This window comes from Ranitomeya imitator, chromosome 3, assembly GCF_032444005.1.
Source record: "Ranitomeya imitator isolate aRanImi1 chromosome 3, aRanImi1.pri, whole genome shotgun sequence".
NCBI lineage: Eukaryota > Metazoa > Chordata > Amphibia > Anura > Dendrobatidae > Ranitomeya > Ranitomeya imitator.
The window spans coordinates 397,983,878-397,998,162 of NC_091284.1; the positions used below are offsets into that span (position 1 = coordinate 397,983,878).

General features: G+C 42.2%; 1 protein-coding gene across 4 annotated transcripts in view; it reads right to left on the reverse strand.

The window, feature by feature from the left end:
- Positions 1-14,285, reverse strand: part of BSDC1 (BSD domain containing 1) — a 60,972-nt gene that overhangs the window by 26,052 nt on the left and 20,635 nt on the right. For 2 of the 4 annotated variants that reach the window (XM_069757043.1, XM_069757042.1), the window contains exons 6-7: positions 8,078-8,193; positions 5,430-5,498 (exon numbers count right to left, since the gene is read on the reverse strand). In XM_069757043.1, coding sequence (XP_069613144.1) covers positions 5,430-5,498; positions 8,078-8,193 — 185 coding nt within the window. The remainder of the gene's footprint in view (positions 1-5,429; positions 5,499-8,077; positions 8,194-14,285) is intronic. The other 2 variants (XM_069757046.1, XM_069757044.1) reach the window with 1 other exon arrangement.

The window sequence follows — 14,285 nt, forward strand, 5'->3', positions numbered from 1 at the left end:
AATATGTTTTCGAAACCATAGGGAGAAGGGAGTAATACATTCCGACGCTTAGCCCATATATGGAGAATCCGCCTCCGACACAAGAATGCATAAAAAGTGTGTGTAAGCTTAATAAAACTAGAGATACTTCAGATACAGCCCTGGTGTAGTGTGTCTTATCTCTCCGGTGCCGTGACGTCATCTCTACGGTGGACTCATCAGAGAGTAGGTCGAGACCTGCGACAACAACAGCACAGAGCCACGTAGCATACAGCACAGAACCACGTAGTATATTGCCCAGCCACGTAGTATATTGCCCAGTGACGTAGTATACAGCACAGAGCCACGTAGTATACAGCACAGAGCCACGTAGTATATTGCCCAGTCATGTAGTATATTGCCCAGCCACGTAGTATATTGCCCAGTCACGTAGTATTCAGCACAAACACATAGTATATTGCCCAGTCACGTAGTATATTGCCCAGCTACGTAATATATTGCCCAGCTACGCAGTATACAGCACAGAGCCATGTAGTATATTGCCCAGCCACGTAGTATATTGCCCAGTCACGTAGTATTCAACAGTGGCCACGTAACATATAGCACAGACCACGGAGTTTATCACACAGCCCACATAGTATATAACACTGCCTATGTAGTATACAGCACAGAGCCACGCGGTATCTAACACAGCCCACGTAGTATACAGCAGTGTGGGCACCATATTCCTGTTAAAAAAATAAGTAAAATAAAAAAAAGTTATATACTCACCTCGTGGGGTCCAGCGGAACTCCGGCGATAGGCGCGCGGCTGCCGCCATCTTCCGTTCCCAGGATGCATTGCAAAATTACCCAGATGACTTAGCGGTCTCACGAGACCGCTAAGTCTTCTGGGTAATTTCGCAATGCATCGCCGTGAACGGAAGATGGTGGCCGGCTCTGCGGACAACGAAGGGCGAGTATAGCAAGTTTTTTGTTTTTTTTAATTATTTTTAACATTACATTTTTTACTATTGATGCCGCATAGGCAGCATCAATAGTAAAAAGTTGGGGACACACAGGGTTAATAGCGGCGGTAACGGAGTGCGTTGCCCGCGGCATAACGCGGTCCGTTACCGCTGGCATTAACCCTGTGTTAGCGCTTAGCAGTGACCGGAGGGGAGTATGCGGGCGGCGGGCAGTGACTGCGGGGAGTAAGGAGCGGCCATTTTCTTCCGGACTGTGCCCGTCGCTGATTGGTCGTGGCTGTTTTGTGGTCACCAATCAGCGACTTGGATTTCCATGATAGACAGAGACCGCGACCAATGAATATCTGTGACAGACAGAAGGACAGACAGACAGAAGTGACCCTTAGACAATTATATAGTAGATTACACAACTCCTTGCTATTAAAAAGTCTGGGTGATCCAATTGCATTAGTCAGGGCTAAGTGGGACAGGGACGTGAGCAGCATTTCGAATGAAGAGTGGGAGGACGTGCTAGAATCGACAGAATTGGTCTCAGTAACTACGGCGCAGAGAAGTTCCCAAATGTTTCTTATAACCAGAGTCTACAGGACTCCAAAAGTATTATATAGATTAGGGCTGATGACTGTTGTCCACGTTGTAGAGGAGGATGCGGACTTAAGGGGGTTTCCCACAAAGTTCATTTTAAAGTTGATTTGAATCAAAAGATCTAGGAATAATAACTTCCACAATTCGATGTGTTTAACTTAAATGTTCCTGTACTGTGTAATGGCTGTGTCTGACCGTACAGGAACATGGTCTTATTATACCACAGCTCCTGGTAGTGTTCATTCTCATGTCTGTCATTAACCGTCCAGCAATGTTACACTGTGGTTATATATTTCACATACATCTAACCATTTACTGGATCGCATATAATGTCAACCTCGAAACCTGGAGATCGATACCCAATAACTATTTACATAACAATAACTAAAAAATTTACATTTCTGCTGGAAAAACCAATGCAACTGTAAATGTGGTTTGGGCACATCCTCGCCACGTCAATATTCTTAGGCACTTGTTAGATAGTGAAGGGTATTGAGTTCCAGAAGTCCAATATTTTATAGAATTTCAAAGGACACCCTCAATTTTGATAGACCATGTTTTCATATGAATCACTGAACTAACAAGTTCTACCAAGGATCTCAGTGTTGGATGTAAACTACCCATCCATCTCAGAGCAATTAATTCCCTAGCCAAAAATAGCATCTCTCTCGGAGAAATATTTTAATATAATGGTCCCAATTATCTTCTTCCACAACCCCAAACAGGCACACCAAGAGATCCAGGGGAATTGGTAGTGCTATTAGGGATGACAAGAAGGTGGTAACCTCCTGCCAGAATGTATGTATTACTGGACACCTCCTCATCATGTGTATGAAGTCAGCCTCCAACTCATGACACCTCGGGCATTCCGAGGTCTGAGAACGACCCATTTTTGCTAATTTAGCTGGTGTAAGATATGCTTAATGGATTATATATAATTGGGTCATTTTGTTGTCAGCTGATGGGCAAACCTTGATTGAGGACTCCAGCATCTCCTCCAAGTCCTCCTCCTGAATGTTAGGCTACGTTCACATTAGCGTTGCGCCGCTGTTGCGTCGGCGACGCAGCGGCGACGCAGCGGCGACGCGCCCCTATGTTTAACATAGGGGACGCGTGCGTTTTTTGGGTGGCGTTTTTCGCCACGTGCGTCGTTTCCGACGCTAGCGTCGGACGCAAGAAAATGCAACAAGTTGCATTTTCTGTGCGTCCGATTTTCGTCAAAAACGACGCACGCGTCGCAAAACGCGCGCGTTTGCGCGCGTTTTTCCGTGCGTCGCGCGTTGCGTCGCCGACGCAGGGCGGCGCAACGCTAATGTGAACGTAGCCTTAGAAAATAAAAAGTTGCCATTTTCCTTTAACCTCCAAAGGAGTAGAGTCCATGTTTGCTGACAGTAGATAGGTGTATAGAGTGGAGATAAGGCCTTGTGGTCCCTGTGATTTAAGTATGCCGATCAGTGGGAGAGAAGATATCTGCGTGCCTGTACCTAAGTTGTAGGTACCTGAAGAATTGAGCTCTTGGGACTGCGTACTGAGTCTGTATCTGGTGAAAACACATTAGAATATTTTGATTATATAAGTCTTTTACTTTCAATACATTTCTGGAGCTCCAGAAAGAAGAGGAGGGATGTTCTTGTAGAGAAGGGAAGTATGTGTTGTGCCAGAGTGGCATTTTTGCCACAACCTCAGCGAAATCAACTACTTTTTTTAGCTTGTCTCCAGATTGTGCGGGCAAGCTTAAGGAGAGATAACATCCTAGGAATGTTTGGTTTATCTGTCTCCAGAAATCCCAATAAACAGTTCATCCCTGCTACTTGTGCCAAGTGATTCTCTGAGTTGGGTAGGGGAGTATCTGGCATCCATGAGTCAACTGCCCTAAGCTGTCCCACTAGGTAGTATAAAAAGGTAGCGCCTCCCCGCCTTGCTTTTTGGGTCCATGCATATTTTTAAGCAATGTTTTACCTCAAAGAAAGAATAAGCTGCAATCCCCTGCTGTAATGTCTGTATACTCTCTTTTGTTTCCACATCCAATTATTATTATTCCAAGATGTATTGATTAAAATGTTTGTGAGAAAACACCTTTAATGCACATGTTTGGGACATGACTTCGGGTTGGTTGGGTTACGGGAAAGTATTGGCAGATATGCTATGGAGGGGTATAATATCCAAATCCCACTAAAATCCTGTGTTAGGCCTGACGACGTGGTCGGATCTTCCCAAGCACAGCAAGCCATTGCTAAAATATTCTATCAAACTAGGAAGTCTATTACCAAACATTGGTTGGCAAATGGTCCACTTCAGTTGAGGAAGTGGTCCAGGGCTTGAACAATACAATCTTAACAAAAAAAAAAAAGGTCTATAGTAAGAGTGAAGCTATCAGTAAATTTGGGGAGAATGGGTTAGATGCCAAGCTGTAGCTTTTGAGGCACTAGTGAAGAATGTGGTTTTCAATCTGTTGGCTCTGTGAGATATTTTTAATTCCTGTTTTAGCTGGATTACGTTATACCTGATAGATTAACCTAAGGGAATAATCTCACTTTAACTTGGTAATTTTTCATTGCACATCAAAAAGAGAAGAGGAGTTAGGAGGTGGAATATTTGCTCTGGGGGAGGGGGAAGAATTTGATTTGTAAAATGTATGAACATTTGTATATGCTTGCTATTCATGTACCCAAGTTACATAAAGGATCTGTCTAATGCCAACTGTTCTGCTGTACCTTTCAACATTGGTTTTAATAAAAGTTTCTTGATTTAAAAAAGAAAAAAAAAAAATCTGTCTTTACGGACTAAAAATTTACCAATGAATGGAGATTGGAAGATCAATCAAGGAGGTGAAAGAAGTGGATTTCTCGGATGACATACATTGCAAACTTCCTTATTTTCATATGTACTATTAATTTACAAAATAAATATTAAAATGACGGTTAATATTGTAATGTGTCTCAAAAACTAGAATGTAGCTACAGAATAGAAACAGCAGTGACAATGGCTGTTGTGAATTCTGCTCTTGGGCTCCCTCCGGTGGTTATGAGTGGTAGTGCTGCTGTCTTTGGATCGCAGCATTTATCAGGTGTGTTCACTTTTTGCAATTTGGACTCAGCTATTTAGTCCTGCTTGATCTTTTAGTCAGTGCCAGTTGTCCATTGTTTTTGGAGGATTCACATCTCTTACTGGTCTCTCCTGTTTGCTGTGCTTTTCAACAAAGATAAGTCATGACTTTGTTTTTGCTGTCCACATGCTGTGGGCCTTATAGTTCAGTGCATTTTCATGTTTTGTCTTGTTCAGCTTTGTCTGTGAAGGATTTTTTGCAGCCAAGCTGTGTCTCTGGAGATGGAGATATACCCTCCATGTCTTTAGTCAGATGTGGTGATTTGTATTTTCTGTGGTGGATATTTTCTAGTGTTTTAATACTGACCGCATAGTACGCTGTCCTATTCTTGATTTCATGTCTGCGTATGTTATTTCCCTCTCCTCTCACAGTCAATATTTGTGGGGGGCTGTCTATCCTTTGGGGATTTTCTCTGAGGCAAGATAGGTTTCCTGTTTCTGTCTTTAGGGGTAGTTAGATTTTAGGCTGTGTCGAGGGGTCTAGGGAGTGTTAGGTACCTCCCATGGCTACTTCTAGTTGCGCTGTTAAGTTCAGGGTTTGCGGTCAGTACAGGTACCACCTTCTCCAGAGTACGTCTCATGCTGCTCCTAGGCCACCAGATCATAACAAATGGCATAATGTAGATGGGATGTAACAGCACCTTGTAATCTTGCTCTATTAACCTGCATGAATGCTGCCATATTCTGGCCACACATTCATGACACAAACACAGTCTAACTAGTAACATGACTGTAGCAGAAGAAGGCACAATTACATAAAAAGTAATAAACATGATTATCCATTTCAATATACCTGTTCCAATTGGTGCACTTTGTAGAAATATCGTTGCCAGAATTCGGAGTGTGAAACAGCTGCCGGGACCTGTAACATATATATATATACACCAATTGAGATTTCGGAAAATATAGCTAGAAGAACTTATATTGGCACTGAGAGATTGTGTTTCCCTAATGAACACATGATTATGGTCCCACAAGGCTATCCCAAGATTTTCTCATTGCTAAAAACAATCTTTGAAAAAATGCACGAAAAGTTCGAGAATAAGCCAGCAGAAAAGCATTACAGTCAATAGCTCCGATACCAAGGTTCTTTAACCTGGTCATACAGAGATGAAGTCCGATATATTCATAAATGGGTTCCCCTACCCTCCAACTGACAGTTTCTCCATATTACTGTCCATGAAAACAAAAAGTGAATTGGTGGTAGGAGAGAATGGAAAATGCAGCATATCGTACTTAAAAGGACTATTATCATGCCGATTTGGTGTTAATCTTCAGGTTCAGAGGATTCTAAAGACGTGCGGTGACTGCACTGAAAGCCTGGCTACCGGGAGGAAATTATCATTCAGCTTTCAGTCAAAGAGGCGCGGTCGGCACGGCTTCAGTCACGGTTCAGTACATAGTGATCGGCAGCGGTAAGCACGGCCCGGCACTGACAGACAGCCGGCTCTACAGTGCATCAGTGATGAGCTGGCCGTCATACTTCTATCATAAGGCTTCATTTTCTATTTTGATAGATCGGACATTTACAGATATAGCGATGCAAAATAATTCCTTTTGTTTTCCTTGTAGTATTCAGTAATGGATGGGTTTCACAGGAAGCCCAAGATGACCACCATGGAGCCTTCAGCAGTACTATTGCATTCTAAACCAGGAAAGGGTCAATGGCTGTTGCATCGTAGATAAAAAAACAAAACTAAATACATTTTGTCACTATTTTCCAAGATCCGTAATGTTTTCAATTCTTGGACAATGGGGCCTTGTGAGGGCTTATTTTTAGTGCACTGAGCTGACGGTTTTATTAATACCACTTTGGGGTAGGTGCAATGTTTTGAACACCTCCTATTACATTTTATTGCAGTGCTGCGGCAGGAGAAAATATGTAAATCTGTCACTTTTTTTTTTTCTCTCTCTTTACGCAGTTTACCGATCAGGTTAATTAATGTTATATTTTGATAAATTTGACATTTATGGACGTAATGTTATCATATATGCATATTTTTTAATTCTTTATTTTTAATCAAACAAAGAAGGGCCAATTTGAACAAACTTTTGCATTTGAAATTTTTTTTTTATGTTTTACTTTAATCTTTTAGTTCCCAGTTTACGGTAAAAGCACATAGGGGTTACCTTTGGTCCCTGTGCTGCCTCTCTGATTAATGTCCTCCTTGCCGGGGCTTGGAGTTTTGATGGGTGGCCCTCTCTTGGCAGGTTTGTTGTGGGTACCATGTTATTTCCATTTGACGATAATGGATTTGATGGTGCTTCAGGAATCATCAGAGATTGGATATTTTGTTTATAACCCAACCCTGACTTGTACTTCTCAACAACTTTGTATCTGACTTGTTTGGAGAGCTGCTTGGTCTTCATGGTGGTGTTAGGCTTGTGGCGCCTTTTGCTTAATGGTGTTGCAGCTTCTGTGGCCTTTCAGAAAAGTTGTTTGTCGACCATGTGACGATTAGATTACACACAGGTGGACTTCCTTTCTCTAAGCATGTGACTTATTAAGGTAATTGCTCGCACCAGAAATATTTAGGAGCTTCATAGGAAAAGGGGTGAATACATAAGCAAATTACACTTTTTAGTTATTTGATCCCATAAATTAAACGAAGGTGCTGTGCACAGATGAGACCAAAATTGAACTTTTGGGCCACCAAGGTAAATACTATATCTAGCACCAAACCAACACAGCTCATCACCCCAAGAACACCATTCCCACAATGAAACATGGTGGAAGCATCCTGCTGTGGGGATTTTTTTTTGGCAGCAGGGACAGGAAAAATGGTCCAAGTCGGAAGGAAGTTTTATGGTGTGAAATACAGGGATATTCTTGAGCAAAATCTGTTTCTGTCTGTCAGTTATAGTTATTTAAGACTGGGACAGAGGTTCACCTTCCAACAAGACAATGACCCAAAGCATACTGCTAAAGTAACAATCAAGTGGTTTAAGTGGAAACGTGGAAATGTTTTGGAGTGACCTAGTCAAAGCCCAGACCTCAATGCAATTGAGAATCTGTGACCAGACTTGAAGATAGATGGTTTCCTCTGGTGAACAGCAAACGTAAGGAGTAGGAGCAGTTTTGCCATGAGAAATGGGCAAAAATACCAGTGGAAATCTCAGAGACTTATGCAAATCGACTTGTAGCTGTAATTGCCACAGAAGGAGGCTCTTCAAAGTACTGACTTTAGGGGGGTGAGTAGTTATGCATACTGAAGTTTTCCGTTATTTTGTTCATTTTTCTTTTTATTTGCTTCACAATAAAAAAGTAAATCAAATGTTCACAGTTGTAAGCATATTCTTTATATGAACTGTTAAAAACCATCAAAAACCCTGTTAAATTCCAGGTTGTGAGGTAGCAAAACATGAAAAATGCACGGAAATGAATACTTTCGCAAGCCACTGTACACAGCTCTAGTAGTGGAGAAATTCATACAGAATTACCATTTTTGTGTAGAGCGCACGGATGGAGAGGCTGGAAACCAGCAATTCTGAGATGTCCGCTTTCCTTTCCTCTGAGTCCCAGGACGTCAACCATTCATCAAACTGTGTCAGGGGACCTGTCGTTCATAAGACATGTTCAAAACAGTGAGTGTTAGTTAAAAGCAAGGAACAGATACAATTATCTATATTAATAATTAAAGGCAACAGACACCTTTGAAGCCCTGTTATTTCATGCTCTTCTACTGACCAAACAGATTTGCTATGGAACGGAAGTTGGGAGGTAGAAGCTACCAGCGACCCACCTACCCAAGTCTCCCATGCAGCTATTAAACCTTGTTTTTCTCTGAAAACTCCATAGAATGTGTCAGCTGTTGGGTTTCCTTCAAAAAACCTTTTACCCTTTCTGGAGCCTGTGTGTATACAATGCTGTTCTTGCCTCATTTTATCAGACAGCTCAGTCAGTCTGCCCCTCTCTGAACTCTCCTGAAACTAATCTAAGCACAAACACTTTTTTTTTTAATATATTTGGTTTTATCTGCAGCTTTTTAAATACAAGATCTGATTAGTACACAAGAGAGCTGACTGAGCTGTGGGACAAAAGAATAGTTTAAGTCCTCTTTTTCTCAGAAGAGGCAATTTGCATATTATATTTCCCAGAGGAGCATTGCACGGCGAATAAACCTCCTTACCTTGACAAGCCAGAGATGGTATGTCACTCTCCATAAGGAGAAACGATACCCCTAAAGGTACCGTCACACTAGACGATATCGCTAGCGATCCGTGACGTTGCAGCGTCCTCGCTAGCGATATCGTCCAGTGTGACACGCAGCAGCGATCAGGCCCCTGCTGTGCTGTCGCTGGTCGGGGAAGAAAGTCCAGAACTTTATTTGGTCGCTGGACTCCCCGCAGACATCGCTGAATCGGCGTGTGTGACACCGATTCAGCGATGTCTTCACTGGTAACCAGGGTAAACATCGGGTTACTAAGCGCAGGGCCGCGCTTAGTAACCCGATGTTTACCCTGGTTACCATCCTAAAAGTAAAAAAAAACAAACACTACATACTTACCTACCGCTGTCTGTCCTCCAGCGCTGTGCTCTGCTCTCCTCCTGTACTGGCTGTGAGCGTCGGTCAGCCGGAAAGCAGAGCGGTGACGTCACCGCTCTGCTTTCCGGCCGCTGTGCTCACAGCCAGTACAGGAGGAGAGCAGAGCACAGCGCTGGAGGACAGACGGCTGTAGGTAAGTATGTAGTGTTTGTTTTTTTTACTTTTAGGATGGTAACCAGGGTAAACATCGGGTTACTAAGCGCGGCCCTGCGCTTAGTTAGCCGATGTTTACCCTGGTTACCGGCATCGTTGGTCGCTGGAGAGCGGTCTGTGTGACAGCTCTCCAGCGACCAAACAGCGACGCTGCAGCGATCCGGATCGTTGTCGGTATCGCTGCAGCGTCGCTATGTGTGACGGGGCCTTTAGACCCCAGTCCAGAGCCTCTCACCTAGCCAAATTGGTTCTCATGCTTCGCACTGACGAGGGCCAACAGCCCGAAACACCGTGTCTGCGAATTGAGATACTAATTTGGCTTTTATCCTAAGTCATATTGCACGACTCGTTATAGAGTTGATTGTGACTTGTAGGATCGCTACTTCCAACAGGTGGCGCTATAGAGTTTAAGTCCTCTTTTTCTCAGAAGAGGCAATTTGCATATTATATTTTCCAGAGGAGCATTGCACGGCGAATAAGCCTCCTTACCTTGACAAGCCAGAGATGGTATGTCACACTCCATAAGGAGAAACGATACCCCTTAGACCTCAGCACAACACCAAGCAGCTTGCATTGTAATGTCTACACAGTAGTCATTCTCCAGAAGCCAAAAGGTAGACAATTTAATGAAAACCTATAGCAAACCTGTTTTATTTGTAAACATACATGCAATAAAAGAATGGGTTCAAAGTAGTCTATAAACCTTAAGGTCTTGTACAATATACAACATGCACAAGACTTTTTTGTTAGAGTTTGGGCATATGTACATGGCTGTTTCTGATTTTGGACAGCAGAAATCCATTAAAGAACTTTGGGGTAGGGAGCTCCTCCTTAACCCCTGAAGGACCGGGCGACATAAGTTTTGCACTTTTAATTTTTTTCTTGTCTTCTTCCGAGAACCACAACTACTTTTATTTTTTCCGACAACATAGGACTATGATATCATCCAACAACACAATCCATTTTACCATGTGATATACTGGAAAACAACAGAAAAATTCCAAGTACTGTGAAATTGCAGAAAAAAAAAAAAAAAACACAAAAACAACTCTGCTATTTTTTTTTAGGTCAATTCATTGTGCATTAAAAATGACCCTGCAATATGATGCTCCAAGTCAGTACAATTACAGAGATGTCACGCTTGCATTTTTTTTTTGTTTGGGGCGAAAAATTTTTTTTCAGAATTTCATTATAAAAAAAAAATAGCTTGTGTCGCTATTTTCTGAGATCTGTAACATTTTCATTTTTTGTTGTTGGAGGGGATGGATGAGGGCCTCTTTTTAGCAGCCTGAGTTGATGTTTTTATGGATACCATTTTGGTGTACACAGGACATTTTGGTTGCTTTTTATTCAACCTATTTACAGAGCTGCATTCACCGAAAACACTATTGTGCTGTCTTTTCTCTTTACGGTTTCAATCATCTGATCGTTTGTACTATATACTACAATACATTAGTATTGCAGTATATAGTTAAAATCAGTGTCTCCTATGAAGCCCAGTCACAGGTTGGTCTTCATAGGACAACTATCATGGCAGGAACGGGTCTTCCCAGCACACCTCCATCTGCCATGGTACACGTCACAGCCATTGGGAGAAAAGGCAAACCCCCATAAAGCGCACTGTAAGAGACTGACAATGGCATTTAACAGGTTAACAGCAGAGGGCAACGCTTATCTCCACTCGCTGCTGTTAGAGGCAGATGATGGCTAAATAACACAGCCATCATCTGCCAGGAATGGTGAGGGTTCATCTCCCGCCCACTCCATAACCCATTCCCAATGAGAGCAGTGCAAGTATGGCACTTGTTCTTAAGGGGTTAAAGAAGACCTGTCATTATGATAGGAGTATGTATTTTATTAGAAAAATCAGTAGCCCAGAAAAAAGGAGTTTTATAATGATCAATAAAGTGTGAATGACCCAACCACACTGATGCAGGAGTTGGGTTAGAACTGCAGGTAGAGCAGCTCCTGTCATGCCTAGTGGACAGGGTCTGATCCACTGGAGGTTTGGACTTCATTTCTGTAGCAAAACTGGTGAGTCGTGTATTTAGGGGCGATCCATAGAACTTTTTTCTCCCTTATATTTTCTTAATATTTAGATTTTAACAATATAAGTGCTACTGATTAAACATTAATATCATCACTATAAGTCCTATTTACCACTTAAAGGGGTTATATACTGCAAATCAACCTGTTTTAAGGGTCCCAAAGTGCAGAAATTAAAAAGTATACTTTGGTTTCCGACCATTGGTGCGGTGTCCCTCGGTGATCTTGGAACGTTATGTCATGCAAGCACTCAAGCCTTTTACAGTTCTGTCAGACGGACCCGAAAAAGCAGCACTCATGTGACATAAACCAAACGCGCTGAATAAAATAAGCAACTGTTGACCACGAGACATTATTATTAATTGTATGGCATACTAAAAAAGGGATGTCGAGTAGAGGACAACCGCTTTAAACAACTTTGTCTGTTTGACCCTTAAAAAGGTTCTTAAAAAACATAATAAAATTTCCTTCATCCTAATCAAATGTCAAGACGGGCGAGAATTTGAAAAAACAGCTAAATGAATAAGCGGTCACTTTATTACGGATTTATTTTGTGAACACTGCACAGAGCTTTCCTATGGGTTCAGTATTACATCAGCACTCATTCAGTTATGTTATATATGCTACTCAGGAAACGATTTTTGGTGCATTGCTTCACTATTATTACACAAAGTATCAATATGAGAAGTATTATTTGGGTACTAAAAGACAAAACTTAAATTACAATAAGTTCTTCTATTCAATCACAGTTACGGTAATTGCTAGAGGCACCAAAGACCACCACTAACATGGGACGTAATTAGTCTCCGTGCCTAGCGCAGCAGCCCCTGTAAATAGGGCCCTGCTGGAAAGGAGGAAAAAAAACCAGCAATTTTGTTATGCTGTATAGGTTAGTACAATTAAGGTGGTTTTTGGATCATTTCTCTAATTATTTTCTCAAATCTCACATGGGTTAAATCATGTGATAATGTTGATGTTTGGAATATGACGCACAAATTCTATTAAAAAAAAAAATTCTAAAAAGCCATTATACTGAGGAAAAGGGGTTATGTGTTTTTGTCTTTTAAAGGGAACCTGTCACCCCCAAAATCGAAGGTGAGCTAAGCCCACCAGCATCAGGGGCTTATCTACAGCATTCTGTAATGCTGTAGATAAGCCCCCGATGTATCCTGAAAGATGAGAAAAAGAGGTTAGATTATACTCACCTAGGGGCGGTCCCGGTCCGGTCCAGCGCTTCCCATCTTCTTACGAGGACGTCCTCTTTTCTTCCTGCTGCAGCTCCGGCGCAGGCATACTTTGCCCTGTTGAGGGCAGAGCTAAGTACTGCAGTGCGCAGGCACCGGGAAAGGTCAGAGAGGCCTAGCACCTGCGCACTGCAGTACTTTGCTCTGCCCTCAATAGGGAAGACAAAGTACGCCTGCGCTGGAGCCGCAGCATGAAGACAAGAAGAGGACGTCATCTGATGAAGATAGGCGGCGCTGGACCGGAACGGGACACCCATCAGGCCGGACCGTGACCGGGAACGCTCCTGGGTGAGTATAATCTAACCTCTTTTTCTCCTCTTTTAGGATACATTGGGGGCCTAACTACAGCATTCCAGAATGCTGTAGATAAGCCCCTGATGTTGGTGGGCTTAGCTCACCTTCGATTTTGGGTGTGACAGGTTCCCTTTAAATGTTTAATATTTGTAAACTATTTTTTTATAAACTTTTTTGGTCCCATGTATTTGAACCTTATTTACAGTGCCTTGCAAAAGTATTCGGCCCCCTGGAACTTTTCAACCTTTTCCCACATATCATGCTTCAAACATAAAGATACCAAATGTAAATTTTTGGTGAAGAATCAACAAGTGGAACACAATTGTGGAGTTGAACGAAATGTATTGGTTATTTTAAATTTTTTTGGAAGTTCAAAAACTGAAAAGTGGGGTGTGCAATATTATTCGTCCCCTTTACTTTCAGTTGCAGCAAACTCAATCCAGAAGTTCATTGTGGATCTCTGAATGATCCAATGTTGTCCTAAATTCCTAATGATGATCAATATAATCCATCTGTGTGTAATCAAGTCGCTGTATAAATGCACCTGCTCTGTGATAGTGTCAGGGTACTGTTTGAAGCACAGAGAGCATCATGAAGACCAAGGAACACAACAGGCAGGTCCGTGATACTGTTGTGGAGTAGTTTAAAGCCGGATTTGGATACAAAATTATTTTTACAAAACTTTAAACATCTCAAGGAGCACTGTGCAAGCGATCATATTGAAATGGAAGGAGTATTATACCACCGCAAATCTACCAAGACCCGGCCGTCCCTCTAAACTTTCATCTCAAACAAGGAGAAGACTGATCAGAGATGCAGCCAAGAGGCCCATGATCATTCTGGATGAACTGCAGAGATCTACAGCTGAGGTGGGACAGTCTGTCCATAGGACAACAATCAGTCGTACACTGCACAAATCTGGCCTTTATGGAAGAGTGGCAAGAAGAAAGCCACTTCTCAAAGATATCCATAAAAAGTGTTGTTTAAAGTTTGCAACAAGCCACCAGGGAGACACACCAAACATGTGGAAGAAGGTGCTCTGGTCAGATGAAACCAAAATCAAACTTTTTGGCAACAATGCCAAACGATATGTTTGGTGTAAAGGCAACACAGCTCATAACCCTGAACACACCATCCCCACTGTCAAACATGGTGGTGGCAGCATCATGGTTTGGGCCTGCTTTTCTTCAGCAGGGACATGGAAGATGGTTAAAATTGATGGGAAGATGGATGGAGCCAAATACAGGACAATTCTTGAAGAAAACCTGTTGAAGACCTGAAACTGGGACGGAGATTTGCCTTCCAACAAGACAATGATCCCAAACATAAAGCAAAATCTACAATGGAATGGTTCACAAATAAACA